Below are 15,255 nucleotides of genomic sequence, written 5' to 3'. Positions count from 1 at the left end.
GAAACTGAAGACCTGAAGACCTCACTCAACTGAGGGCTCTGGAAGGCTCACCTGGACTGAGGGGCCTCGGAGACCCTTCTTTACTGAAGGATTTACGAGGCCCGCCTGAATCTAATGACACAAGAGCCTCACCTGAATGTTACGACCCTGGGGCTCACCTGAATGTGATGACCCTGGCTCACCTGAATCTCTTGACCCTGGCTCCCCTGAATCTCCTGACCCTGGCTCACCTGAATCTCCTGACCCTGGCTCACCTGAATCTCCTGACACTGGCTCACCTGAATCTCCTGACCCTGGCTCACCTGAATCTCCTGACCCTGGCTCCCCTGAATCTCCTGACCCTGGCTCACCTGAATCTCCTGACCCTGGCTCACCAGAATCTCCTGACACTGGCTCACCTGAATCTCCTGACCCTGGCTCACCTGAATCTCCTGACCCTAGCTCCCCTGAATCTCTTGACCCTGGCTCCCCTGAATCTCCTGACCCTGGCTCCCCTGAATCTCCTGACCCTAGCTCCCCTGAATCTCCTGACCCTGGCTCCCCTGAATCTCCTGACCCTGGCTCACCTGAATCTCCTGACCCTGGCTCACCAGAATCTCCTGACCCTGGCTCACCTGAATCTCCTGACCCTGGCTCACCTGAATCTCCTGACCCTGGCTCCCCTGAATCTCCTGACCCTGGCTCCCCTGAATCTCCTGGCCCTGGCTCACCAGAATCTCCTGACACTGGCTCACCTGAATCTCCTGATCCTGGCTCCCCTGAATCTCCTGACCCTGGCACCCCTGAATCTCCTTACCCTGGCTCCCCTGAATCTCCTGACCCCGGGCTCACCTGAATCTCCAGACCCTGGCTCCCCTGAATCTCCTGACCCTGGCTCCCCTGAATCTCCTGACCCTGGCTCCCCTGAATCTCCTGACCCTGGCTCACCTGAATCTCCTGACCCTGGCTCACCTGAATCTCCTGACCCTGGCTCCCCTGAATCTCCTGACCCTGGCTCACCTGAATCTCCTGACCCTGGCTCCCCTGAATCTCCTGACCCTGGCTCCCCTGAATCTCCTGACCCTGGCTCCCCTGAATCTCCTGACCCTGGCTCCCCTGAATCTCCTGACCCTGGCTCCCCTGAATCTCCTGACCCTGGCTCACCTGAATCTCCTGACCCTGGCTCACCTGAATCTCCTGACCCTGGCTCACCTGAATCTCCTGACCCTGGCTCCCCTGAATCTCCTGACCCTGGCTCACCTGAATCTCCTGACCCTGGCTCCCCTGAATCTCCTGACCCTGGCTCCCCTGAATCTCCTGACCCTGGCTCCCCTGAATCTCCTGACCCTGGCTCCCCTGAATCTCCTGACCCTGGCTCACCTGAATCTCCTGACCCTGGCTCCCCTGAATCTCCTGACCCTGGCTCCCCTGAATCTCCTGACCCTGGCTCCCCTGAATCTCCTGACCCTGGCTCCCCTGAATCTCCTGACCCTGGCTCACCTGAATCTCCTGACCCTGGCTCACCTGAATCTCCTGACCCTGGCTCACCAGAATCTCCTGACACTGGCTCACCTGAATCTCCTGACCCTGGCTCCCCTGAATCTCCTGACCCTGGCTCACCTGAATCTCCTGACCCTGGCTCCCCTGAATCTCCTGACCCTGGCTCACCTGAATCTCCTGACCCTGGCTCACCTGAATCTCCTGACCCTGGCTCACCTGAATCTCCTGACCCTGGCTCACCTGAATCTCCTGACCCTGGCTCACCTGAATCTCCTGACCCTGGCTCCCCTGAATCTCCTGACCCTGGCTCCCCTGAATCTCCTGACCCTGGCTCCCCTGAATCTCCTGACCCTGGCTCCCCTGAATCTCCTGACCCTGGCTCACCTGAATCTCCTGACCCTGGCTCCCCTGAATCTCCTGACCCTGGCTCTCCTGAATCTCCTGACCCTGGCTCACCTGAATCTCCTGACCCTGGCTCACCAGAATCTCCTGACCCTGGCTCCCCTGAATCTCCTGACCCTGGCTCCCCTGAATCTCCTGACCCTGGCTCCCCTGAATCTCCTGACCCTGGCTCCCCTGAATCTCCTGACCCTGGCTCCCCTGAATCTCCTGACCCTGGCTCCCCTGAATCTCCTGACCCTGGCTCCCCTGAATCTCCTGACCCTGGCTCCCCTGAATCTCCTGACCCTGGCTCCCCTGAATCTCCTGACCCTGGCTCCCCTGAATCTCCTGACCCTGGCTCCCCTGAATCTCCTGACCCTGGCTCCCCTGAATCTCCTGACCCTGGCTCCCCTGAATCTCCTGACCCTGGCTCCCCTGAATCTCCTGACCCTGGCTCACCTGAATCTCCAGACCCCGGGCTCACCTGAATCTCCTGACCCTGGCTCACCTGAATCTCTTGACCCTGGCTCCCCTGAATCTCCTGACCCTGGCTCCCCTGAATCTCCTGACCCTGGCTCTCCTGAATCTCCTGACCCTGGCTCCCCTGAATCTCCTGACCCTGGCTCCCCTGAATCTCCTGACCCTGGCTCGCCTGAATCTCCTGACCCTGGCTCACCCGAATCTCCTGACCCTGGCTCCCCTGAATCTCCTGACCCTGGCTCCCCTGGCTCTCCTGACCCCGGCTCACCTGAATCTCCTGACCCTGGCTCTCCTGACCCCGGCTCACCTGAACGGCAGGACTGGTGAGGTAGAGGAGCGGGTTGGCGCGGTACAGCTCGGCCTCCTCGGCCTGGCGGCGGAACTCGTGCCTCTGGGCGGAGCTGAGCACCGCGGCCTCCTCGCGCGACATGATGTTCACGGGCAGCCCCTGCACCTCCGGCAGCGACTTCTTGCGCTTCAACGTGGGCGCCGGCGCCGTCTGGGGAGAGGGAGGGTGTTAGGCGGCAGCCGTGGAGGCGGGCAGGCTGGGGGGGAGTGGGAGGGAGGGGAGTATGTCATATTTCAAAGGACTAATGAACAGCTTTGGCCTCTGGGGGCTCGGCCGCTACGAGGGGTGGGGGGGGGGTGTCCCTACCTTAACCTGCGCCTGACGCCGCACGATGGGGTTGATGTAGAGCGACTCTGTGCGCTTGACGGTGCCCTGGCCGGGCGTGGGCGGGCACGGCGGGATCTCCTGGCCGCACGCGCGCTTGCGCAGAAGGCTCTCGGCCTCCTGCGGGCTCGAGGGGATGGCGTAGGGCACGGGGAAGCCGCCGCCCACCGAGCCGTTGCCGGTGAGCGCCGGCGCCTCGCTCGAGATGATGGAGGCGGGGCGCGACGGCCGTCGGGAGCCGCCCGCGGGCGCCGCCGCCTCGTCGTCGTACACGCCCGAGTCCGGCGTCCAGTCCTGCGTCGTGGAGCGCTGCGCAGACGGCGCGCGCGACCGCGGGTTGATCAGCTCGGGCGGCACGGGCGTCTGGCCGCGCGACGCGAAGCGGTCCACGGAGCGGTCGCGCGACGGCGGGCGCGACGGCGGTCTGTTGTAGTGACTGAAGCGGTCGTTGAGGGTGGCGCTGGGGATGGAGCTGAAGTCGGGCGCCGGCGGGGGCTTGGAGCCGCCGCGGCCGCTCTGCCGCATGGGCGTGTTCCCGCGGTCCGCGCCGCGCATGAGCGAGTCGCCGCGCGTCATCTGCGGCAGCGACGCGTCGGGCAGCATCCCGCCGCCGCCCGGGTTCATGGACGTGCGGCGCGAGCCCGCCACCTCCTGCGCCGCGACTCCTGCAGAAGGCAAGTCAGCAGAGTTAAGCAAGCTGGAAGTGTAGCCGGGTCCCCCCCCTCCTCCGGGCGGCGGCAGAATGGAGTCGACCTCCTGCGGGGCGGCGGCGGCGTGGGCGCGCCCTAGGTGCTCGTCCAGGCCGCCCGGCACGTACAGCGACTGCGAGCGGCCCGCCGACGCCTCCGTGCGGGGGCGCGGCGGCGGCAGGCGGCTCATGTCCGGCTGGCCGTCGCGGGCGCGCTGCTGGCTCTTGAGCACGTCGACGCCTGCAAGGGAGAGGGCGGTCAGTGAGGCCGGCTGCGGGAGGGCAGAAGGGCGCCGAAGGAATGAGGCTCAAGTGTCAATGTGTGCATCCTGTGACCAGGAAGCTCCTGCCGTTTGATCTGAATCTAATTCTATGTTTGATGGAAAATCTATGCCAATTGCTACAATAAATTCTCTTTCAATTACTGTTGTTAATACATCCAATAATATTTCCTGTTGTTATTTACAAAACACCGAAAACCCTCCATGAATAGCAAAGTTACTTAAAATACCGTCGCAGTAAAGACTGGAGTTGCAATAACAGTAACAGTTTTTCTTCATGGCTTGCAAGGAAACAACTGCATGCTTCATGCTAGGGTCAAAATAGGATTTTTTATGGGCCTTTTCATTCTTTTCTCTGTTTGGCTCCCATTCTTTGTAACTATCTCTTATACTCGTTTTCGTTTTCTGTGTCTGCCTACTCTCTTTCCCTTTCTATCTATCTGTCTGTCTATCTCCGTCTTTGTCTGCCTACCTGTTCGTTCTTTCCATCTCTCTCTCTCTCTCTCTCTCTCTCTCTCTCTCTCTCTCTCTCTCTCTTTCTCTCTCTCTCTCTCTCTGACTCTGTCTCTCTCTCTCTCTCCCTCTCTCTCTCTCTCTCTCTCTCTCTCTCTCTCTCTCTCTCTCTCTCTCTCTCTTTCTCTCTCTCTCTCTCTCCCTCCATCCCTCCCTCCCTCTCTCTCTCTCTCTCTCTGTCTCCCACTCTCTCTCTCTCCCTCTCCCCCCTCTCTCTCTGCCTCCCTCCCTCTCTCTCTCTCTTTCTCTCTCTCTCTCTCTCTCTCTCTCTCTCTCTTTCCCTCTCTCTCTCTCTCTCTCTCTTTCTTTCTCTCTCTCTCTCTCTCTCTCTCTCTGCTTCTGTGTGTGTGTGTGTGTGTGTGTGTGTGTGTGTGTGTGTCTTTCTCTCTCTGTTTCTCTCTCTCTCTCTCTCTCTCTCTCTCTCTTTCTCTCTCTCTCTCTCTCTCTCTCCCCCCCCCTCTCTCTCTATCTATCTATCTATCTATCTATCTCTCCCTCCCTCCATCCCTCTCTCTCTCTCTCTCTCGCACACTGGAGGTAATTAGGAAAAAACGCATAACCTTATTACTAGGAATTCCAACAACCCATTCTTTAAAACCGCAATCGAGCTGCTGAAATGTAATTAAGCAGCAGCCATCTTTTGATCACTATCATTATCTTCTGTTCAATCAAGAAAGTACACTTAATGAAGGGCATCATAAGTAATCTATGAGATAAAATAGATATATAAATTGCGGGCCATATTGAGGCTAATCTGCTGCGTACATTACTACTGGAACAATTCTTTCGAAAAGCTCTTTATAAGTGTTTCAAACTTATTTATCATTTGTTTATTAATGCTTATCGTATTCATCGTCCACAGTAAATATCTTTATTTTTCATTTTTTTATTGCCATTACTGTATATTTTTCATAAATTCCTTATATCCTATCCATTGTTCGTCGTGCCTTTAAAAAAGAACAAAGCGAATCATTCAGTCGGTTTTCGCAAATATCTGGCTCCATTCTAGGCAAGGACCATAGGGACGAATAGGCTTCTGTGGCGAATCTGACAAGATAACATTCGTACTTTTGCACAAAATACGTGATTATAATATTGATTACTTTAGTTCCATTTCTAAAAAAAGGGGAGAAAATAACAGTCTCTCAGACCATTTACAGAAAATTTAACGAATTCTAAGTAGTATGAGGATTTGAAGACAGTGAGGAAGTTCCCGCCATTTTCTGTATATTGTCGACATCACTCGCGTTATTGAAAGGGAGATAGAAGGACCTTTAACGACATTTACATAATAAACTTTAAGAAATAACACATGTATTACGTAACATTATCTTTGCTGAATCGATATCAATGTATTGGTTCTTCTGGCTTCAGTATTTGCCTTTTACTGAAAAGGTTTGAATGAGAATGGATATCTTCACAATACAAGAGATGTATTTGACAGGTCTCGAATAAATCTTCGTCAGAAACGTATTTCTGGCGAAGATATATTCGAAACCGGTCAAACACATGTCTTATATTGTGAAGATATTCAATCTCATTCATACCTTTTCTACACTTATCAACATGAATACGGTTCTTTCATCTAAAACTGTAACCTGTATCCCCAGAGAATTCAATTATGTATATATTTATTGTTCTTTCGCTTTTCCTCTCTTTATCTATTTTATCTATTTGACAGTTACCTGGCGTCGATGCTGAAAAGTAACTTATTTAAGGAAGAAAAAATGCAAATCGGGACAGCTGTTGCATGCTATGTATAAAAACTTTATCGACTCAAAAAAGGCAAGGGAGGGGGGGGGGTAGACACAAAATGGCGGAGAAGTCTTGATTTTTACTTCATTTGATCTAATGCTGGGTGTAGGGGAAGGGCACACAGAATGGAATAAAAAGCCTTGTCTTATTGAAATGCTGAATAGAGGTTGGAAGGGACGGGGTAGGGGGGTAACCACACCAAAGACAAGCGTGTACATGTCATTCGAAAAACAAAACAAAAACAAAAATGATGGATTGGGATAAAGTGAAGGGGAGGAAATGCAGATTTAACGAACAAATGGATTATAACGTACCTGCTAATTATGAATGTTATTTGGACGATGCGAGCTGTCTGCAGTTCACATACTCCCTCCATAGGGAAATATCTTTTTCTATCTTATCGGTCTGTTCTCTTATCAATCAGCCTCTCTAGTTATATAATTTTACCCATAAACATTTTCATAATTAAATGCTTAATGTCTCCCATCTAACCCCTCCCCCTTCCCCCATAAAATAAGATGAAATAAAGGAGAAATCTAACCGGAGACGGATGTGAACGAAGTCCAATGATAATAATAATAATGAAAAGAACCATCTTTCTAACCTAAATTGGCGCGCTCGAAAGCAACATCTCATTAGCATTAAACTTCTTTGCCAATGAGCATCCGGAAGTGTCGAAAGGAGTCAATTAAGTTAATCCGATCTTACTTTGTCAACGAAGCGTGAAATTTCGATCAAGATTTATTCGCGCTTGGCTTTGACTTCGGTTTCATTGCGACGGTTTTATTGGCTTGCTCATGCAGGATGTGACGATAACTATCCGAATGAATAATTTTTTGTTATATGTAAAAGTATAAATATATATATTTATATATTTTTTCTTTTTCTTTTTTTAAGATAGTTACATGATCCTATTACCTATTACGTTACTTCGAGAACAAATCTATACATCACTTACTCTGATTAAAGAATATGTTGAAATATTCTTAAAACATGATTTACATTCTCAATTCTCGTTTAAGATATTGCATAAGCTATGGCTATCATTACTTGCGCGAATCTTAATGTCAATTCAAAGCCGTTTCTTAAATTCATTTACGGCGTTACGACAGCTCCGTAATAAATATAAATATTATGATTCTCATGACAAAAGAACATCGCCCGAAACACGAAATATAGAATCAGCGTATGCTCGATTTAAAGAATTAAAGAAAAACAATTTAAATAATGATCAAATAGAATAAAGGTTATGCCTATGACATTTGTAAATAATGCGTGGAGAGTGAATGAATATTTCAAACGGTAAATTCATTCACAGTTCCCGTACAAATGAAGATACGCCAACCATTGTAACAAAAGAGCGTCGCGCGCAACAAAAAACAATGGAATCGAAGACTGTAAAATACCTTGGGATAAACACTGTATATCTACATAAAATAGTCTATTAGGGGGATTGATAGGGTGGGAATAGACACATATAATTAAACATTAATTGAACTCTTAGATTTCTACAAACAATATACGAGAATTCAATCTAAATTACCTCTCACTGTTTGTGTATATAACAGTTATATCTACTGTAGTCTCGACTTAACTACGGATAGACTCTACCATTAATTGTCTTGTATTTTCAACCATTAATTAATAATACAGGTTTTGTACCATGCAACTACCATGATGACTTGGAATAATTACCAAAATATGACAGAATTCCTATCCTTTTTAACCATTGGTATTTTTCAAATTTTGGCGATACTTTAAATTTGATATAAAAATATATCATATATAATTTAGACATACTGATATGCGGTTATTACTATCATAACTGTCATGAGAAATATCATACTTTATCATCATTGTTGCAATCATTAACTTCATTATCTTCATTATTGTTATTACCGTAAATTATGATCATCTTTACAGTTCTTATCATTATCACTGTTGTTATTATCGTCATCATTATCATTATCATCATCACCATTATCATCCTCATTATTATCACCATTCTCCTCATCATTATCATTAGTATTAAAATTTATTATCGTTTCACTGGCAATATTATTCTTGTTATCAGTGTTATTATCAATTTTATCATCACCACTATCTTCAAAATAACTATTCTCATCATTTTAACTCTTTCCATTTTCGTTATCATTACCATTAATATTCATTTCATTAATATCAATAATAATAATGTCAGTAATATCAGCAATAACAATAACAATGATAATGATAATAATAATATCAATAATGATGATAATAATAATAATAAAAAAATCATAACAACAATAAAGATAATCACAACAACAACAACAATAATGATCATATAACAACTGCAATAACAATGACAACAATAAACAACAACAATGACAAAATATCCAAGAATTACCTGGTTGGTGGAAATCTGGTGCAAACTGTTTGGCGAAAATTCTTGCAATATCGGAGTCTTCCCTTGCATGGACAGCATATATATCTGCCTGCTCGGCTTTCCCGCGGGCAGTAGCGGTCCTGGAGAGGGAGGGGGAGGGTTATGTTATGTCGTACTGGGGGGGTGAGGGAGCGTTTAGATAATGGGGGTGGCGATGAAGGAGGTGAATGGGGAATGAGGGATATATATGAATATATATAGAGAAAAAAGGAAAGAAAGTGAGAGAGAGAGAGAGACAGACAGACAGACAGACAGACAGACAGAGAGAAAGTGAATGAAGGAAAGAAGGTGAGACAGAGAGAGAGAAGGAGAGAAGTGAGAGAGAGACAGACAGAGAGAGAAATTGAGTGAGAGAATGAGAGAGAGAGAGAGAATGGAATGAGCTTAAATCTTCCGTCATCTAGCCCCTATCCTTCTGCCTATCCTATCCCCTCCCCCTCCCATTATCCTTCCCTCTCCTATTCTTCCCCTATCTCCTCCTTTTCCAAACACATCCTTCATCCTATCCTATTCCTCATCCCTTTCCCGCCCTCCTTCCATCCCCACCACTATCCTCCATCCTTCATTCCTACCCCCATCCTACATCCTATTATGCCTTCTCCCTAGGCCCCAATTTTCCTTATGATCCCACCCCAAGCGATGTCCTCCTCCTCCTCCTACCCTCGTCCTTCCTCAGTTCTTTTTCCAATCCTCCCCTAGTTACCCAATCCTTTTCCAATCCTTTCCTAATTCCCCAAATCCCTTTTCTCAGTCCTCATCGAGAGACAGAGATGTTCTCCTTCTGCATGACGACCTCTCCCTATTCCCAAGTCCTTTTCCAATGGCTCCCCTATCTTCCCCCCTCTCCTAGTCACCCTTCCTAATCCTCCTCCCCTAATCCCTCCGCCTAATCCTCACCGAGAGAGAGCGATTTCCACTACCCAGCTATGAACCAAATCTCCCTACAGTCCCGTCTCCTTACTCCTAATCTCCAACCGGCCCCAAACCCCTCACCCTAATCCCCGCCTAATCCTCACCGAGAGAGAGCGGTGTCCTCCTTTTGCAAGACAAGACACATCCCCCTAATCCTTCCTAATCCTCCCCCTAATCCTGAGCCCAATCCTCACCCACAGATAGCGATGTCCTTATACATGGCGATCAGGGCTGCCTCTCCCCCTCTCCTTCTAATCGTCCAACCCCCCTCCCTTAATCTCCAATCCCTTTTCCAAACCCCCCCAGATCTCCCTCTAATCCTCCATTCCCCCTCCCACCCAATGGCCCCTCCCTCTCCTAGCTCCCCTTCCTAATCCTCCCCCTAATCCCCCAATCCCTCCTCCCTCCAATCCCCCTCCCCTAATCCCCCGCCCAATCCTCACCGAGAGATAGCGATGTCCTCCTGCAATGCAACCTCTCCCTATCCCCCAATCCCTTCCCCACTATATATTCCCCTCTCCCTCCAATCCTCCAATCCCCCTCCCCTAATCCCCGCCCAATCCTCACCGAGAGATAGCGATGTCCTCCTTCTGCATGGCGATCTTGGCAGCCTTCTGCGCGGCCGCCACCGCTGCCTCGATCCGCTCGCGAAACTTGGCGGAGCGAATGAGGAAGACGTGTTTCTTCTTGTTGGATGTGATCAGGACGTTGTTCTTGTATTTCCCCTCTTCCTTGGTGCCGTCCTGAGGGGGGGAAGGGGGGGGGAGAGGGGGGAATGGGGAGGGAGAGGAGTGGGGGTGGATGAGGGGTGGGAGGGGGAAGAGGAAGTAGGGTGGAAGAGGGAAGTGTAGGAGAGGGGTGGAGAGGGGAAGGGAGAGGGGATGGAGAGGGAGAAAGGGGAAGAGAGGGTAAGACGGTAGGAGAGAAGGGGGGAGGGGAAGAGGGGAAGAAGAGAAGGTAGGAGAGAGTGGAAGAGGAGAATGTTAGGAAAGGGTGGGAAAGGAGTAAAAGGGAAAATAGGGAAGGAGGACGGGGGAGAAGGTTGAAGGGAGGCAGTGAGAAAGAGAAGAATAGGAAGAAGAGGAATTGGTGGAAGGAAAGAAGGAGGGGAGAAGGGAGAATACATTTTTGCATCAGTTTTCGATAGTTTGTGTCTTCTTACCTTCCTAAATCATAATTTATGCTCAGAGTGAGTTTTTTTCCTTATTGCAAAGAAAACAAACATACAAATAAAGCATCAAATACACACGCACACACACACATACGCACGCACACACACACACATACACACGCACACACACACACACACACGCACGCACACACACACACGCACACAAGTACACGCACACACACTTGAAGCCATAAAGGAATATTTCCTTTTCCAAAATGCAACGGATCATACGAGGGTAAGACTGCTAGATAGACCGTCTATGCCTGACCTAATATTCACAAAGCATTAAGATGATATTAAACTGACCATTTAGTAATTCAGCTAAAATGCAATTACAAGAGAGGTGATTAAGGTGATTAATAAAGGCTTCAAGATTTATTTGATGGCGTAAACTGGAAAGAGTTCCGAGAGGAGCCACAAGATGGGTAGTTACTCTAAGGGTTATGAACTACGAAGATAGACTACAGAAAATAGGACTTACTACTTTGGAAGCCAGAGGGAAAAGGGGTGACGTGATTGTGCTGTTCAACTATGTTAAAGGAAGAGTGAAGTTCAACAGGGACGACTTTGTAATTTTGAACACGAGAAGGACGAGAGGACACAAGTAAAAAGTTGGAAGTAAGAAGAGGCGATAAAGGTATCAAAAAGCTCATTTTCCCAAACAGCACTATTGAAACATGGAACAGTCTTCCAGTGTGTCAAAAATGTACATGAAATTAAAAACGTTAAATTATAGCAGACGGGGTCGTATTGAAACAACTAGGTCATAACTAGGTAAAAACACACACACACACGCACACACACACACACACACACACACACACACACACACACACACACACACACACACACACACACACACACACACACACACACACACACACACACACACACACTCCCCTTTACCTGCACCCCTCCCTCTTACTCCATCTTACCCCCTCCACACCCCCTCCCTCTCACCCCACCCCTCCCTACATCCCCTTCCCCCACTCCCACAACCCCCCACCCTCTCACCCCTCCCTCCCCCCCTACCAGCCCCCCTCCCTCCCTCCCACCCCCACCCCCTCCCCCACCCCTCTCACCTTAAACGTAGTCACGCCATAGCCGTATTTCTTGTTGTTGTACCACTCGCCCTCGTACTTGAGTCCGTCGGTGCGGTCCGAGACGCCGAAACCGCACCGCTTGTCGTTCTTCCACTCGCCCATGTAGTTCTCCACCACACTCGCGTCCAGCTGTTCGTCCTGCTTGGGTGAGGGAGAGAGGTTCAGTTGGGGGGAAGCTGGGAGGAAGAGGGGGGGAGGTGGAGGGAGAAGGGAGGAGGTGGGGAGGGAGAGGGGGAAGCTGGGAGGGAGAGGGGGAGGTGGGAGGGAGAGGGGGGAGGTGGGGGGAGGAGAGGGAAGAGAAGGTGGGGAGAGAAAGGGGGGAGGTGGGGAGAAGGAAGGGGGACGGTGGTGAGGGAAAGAGGACGGATATCGGGGAGGAGGGAGGAGGACGGGACGGAAGGCAGAAAAGAGGGAGATAGGTAAGGGAGGAGGAGGAATAGTAGAAGATGAAGAAGAAGAAGAAGAAGAAGGAGGAGGAGGAGGAGGAATAGGAAGAAGAAGGAGGAAGAGGAGGATGAAGAAGAGGAAGAAGAAGGAGGAAGAGGAGTAGAAGGAGAAGGAGAAAAAGAAGGAGGAGGAGGAGGAGGAGGAAGAAGAAGAAGAGGATAAGGGAGAAGAGAAAGGGGCCTTGCATGAGTGAGGGAGAAAGGTTCAGGTGGGGGAGAAGTTAAGAGGGAGGGGGGAAGAGGGGAGGTTGTGGCGGAGGGAGGAGGTGGGGAGGTGGGGGGAGGAGGAGGGAGAGAAGAGTGGAGGAGGAGGACAGGAAAAAGGAGGTGAGGGAGCAAAGGAGGTGGGTGAGGAGGAGAAATAAAATGAGGGAAAGAAAGAGAGACGTAGAAAAGGAAAGGGAGGAGGGAAGGAAGGAAGGGAAGGAAGAAAGAAGGGCGGGGAAGGAAGGAAGGAAGAGGAAGAGTAAGAAAGGGAAGGGAAAGGAGATAAAAAAGGAAAAAAGGAAAGAGGAGCAAAAGAACACGAAAAAGGAAAACGACGAAAGAAAATAAGAAGAAAGAAAAAGGAAACAAAAATCGAAAAAGGAAGAGATGAAAACGAAGTAAAAGAAGGGAGAACAGAAAGGGAGAGAAAGAGGTCTCTATGTATAAAAAAGGGAGCCGTTAAGACACTTTTTGAACACTTTTTTCATAAAGTGGGAGTAAGGCGGGGGGGGGGGGATAAACACAAAACACCTAAAAACGAACTTATCTTTAAGGGATTTAAGGATCTCGTTTTAGGGAAGGGGAAACAAGCTCAAAAATTAAGAGGTCACAAAGCTTGAATTTTGATAAGGAGAAAGCTTGTAATAAATCGAAAATTTAAGGCTTAATACAAAAAAATACAGGGATCGTTAGGTTACAGGAGATTACAAGAAATGTGACGTTGTTAGATTACAAAACATTCCTGCAAAAACTGTTAATACCTTGAAGAAAAAATTGAATTTTCACAAAGGGATTCTGATCCTGTAATTGAAAATAGTTGAGTCTGTCCTCAAACATCCTTACAGAAAACGTGGAATAATTTGTAAATTATTAATTATGATATAAATAATGATAATGACAATCTGATAAATACTGTAATTAAGTTTCTCTTAGCCTATTTCTATGTACACTATTCCTATATCTCGTAAGGCATGCAGTCTTTGGCTTCGGAGATATAGCTACTGTTTTATGAGAATTTATATGAACCTTTAGAATATAAGTTGGTTTTTAGTTTCTTACATTTAATTTAGATATTTATGTTTATCGTTATCTTTTAGTTTTTTCTTAAGTGTAGACTATGAAATGATTTGCATTCTAACTATGCATATGTATATGTATACATGCATATATATATATATATATATATATATATATATATATATATATATATATATATATATATATATATATATATATATATATATATATATATATATATATATATATATATATATATATATATATATATATATATATATATATATATACGTAAGCATCAAAAGCACAATACAAAGATATTCAAAGTACACACATGACAGAAAAAATACATACCAATTCTCTAGAGCTATGAAATCAAACTAATGAACTAAAATAAAGTGAACGAAGATAAAACAAAATAAAACACAACTTGGGCAAGCAAGCGACTACAGCTTAGCGCTCGAGCTTAGCGTAAATCGCTACCTACTTGAGCAGAGCCTTCTACGCTACGACGTCGCGTTCTGCGCAGGCACCAAAATACGGAACAAAAGGCGGGTGACAGAGACAGAAACAGTGACAGAGACAGAGCTGTGCAGTGGCAGCCAGCGCGTGCAGACCATCACCATCACCACCATCACCATCACCATCACTACAGCAAGGTTACAGAGGCTTCTCGACAGCGTTACAGCGGCGGCTACAGAGCTACACGTACCAACCCTACCTCGATGATGAAGGAGGCGTTGGAACCCTCGTCCGGAACGTCTCCTACTGTGTACGCCGACTGGCCGGAGTCCGTCGACATCCACGACGCCGAAGACCCGGTCGAGCGAATGGATCCGGACGCGCGCCCTGTCTGGATGTCGCCCGTGCTTCGCTGGCGACGCATCTTCAGACCCTGGGGGGGAGGGGAGGGTCAGCGGGGTGGGCGGGGGCGAGGGCTTGCCGAATTGTGAATGAATTGTGAATGAATTATGAATAAATTGTGAATGAATTATGAAGAAATTGTGAATAATTATGAAAAGATTGTAAATGAACTAGGAATAATTTGTGAATGAATTATGAAGAAATTGGGAATGAGTTATGCATAAATGGAAAATGAATCATGAACAGAATGTGAATATATTATGAATGAATTATGAGTAAATTGTGAATGAATTTTGAATAAATTGTAAATAAACTATAAATAAATTTTGAATGAATTATGAAAAAAATATAAACGAATTATGAATAAATTGTGAATGAATCATAGCTGCCCGGGGAGGGGGGGTCATAGGGGGGTGGATGAGTGATGGGTGAGTGACTGGATGAATGGCGACGATGGCAAGATAACTTATGAATGAATTTTGAATGAATTATGAATGCTGGAGTATCTTCGGGTCCCGGGGTGGGTGGGTGGGTGGGGGTGAATAAGTGCGAATGGATGAATCATGAGTAAGTGAGAGATGGATGCATGGGTGATTGGTTGAATGATGAATAGATGAATGAGTGCTGAGTGAGGGACGGATGAGGATGACCAGATTATGGATGAGTAACGAATGGATGAATTAAAAAGGCATAAGACAAGGGTGTGGATGATTGAGTGAATCATGGATGAAGAATGAGTGAAGAACGGATGAATGAGTAACATGGGAAATGAAAAATAAATGAGTAACCTAGGGAGCGAATCGGTGAATAAGTCATCAAGAGATGAATGAAAGAACAGATATAAACAGATAAAGAGG

At 47.6% G+C, this 15,255-nt stretch overlaps 1 protein-coding gene across 1 annotated transcript in view; it reads right to left on the bottom strand.

The window, feature by feature from the left end:
• The window catches only part of jp (junctophilin), a 67,605-nt gene that overhangs the window by 8,593 nt on the left and 43,757 nt on the right, over positions 1-15,255 (bottom strand). The window contains exons 5-10 of the mRNA XM_070139799.1: positions 14,256-14,429; positions 11,844-12,002; positions 10,158-10,333; positions 8,640-8,758; positions 2,996-3,942; positions 2,648-2,839 (exon numbers count right to left, since the gene is read on the bottom strand). Coding sequence (XP_069995900.1) covers positions 2,648-2,839; positions 2,996-3,942; positions 8,640-8,758; positions 10,158-10,333; positions 11,844-12,002; positions 14,256-14,429 — 1,767 coding nt within the window. The remainder of the gene's footprint in view (positions 1-2,647; positions 2,840-2,995; positions 3,943-8,639; positions 8,759-10,157; positions 10,334-11,843; positions 12,003-14,255; positions 14,430-15,255) is intronic.

The sequence above is a fragment of the Penaeus vannamei genome, chromosome 26, assembly GCF_042767895.1.
Source record: "Penaeus vannamei isolate JL-2024 chromosome 26, ASM4276789v1, whole genome shotgun sequence".
In the NCBI taxonomy this organism is placed as follows: domain Eukaryota; kingdom Metazoa; phylum Arthropoda; class Malacostraca; order Decapoda; family Penaeidae; genus Penaeus; species Penaeus vannamei.
This window is presented reverse-complemented; position numbering and strand designations above follow the sequence as displayed.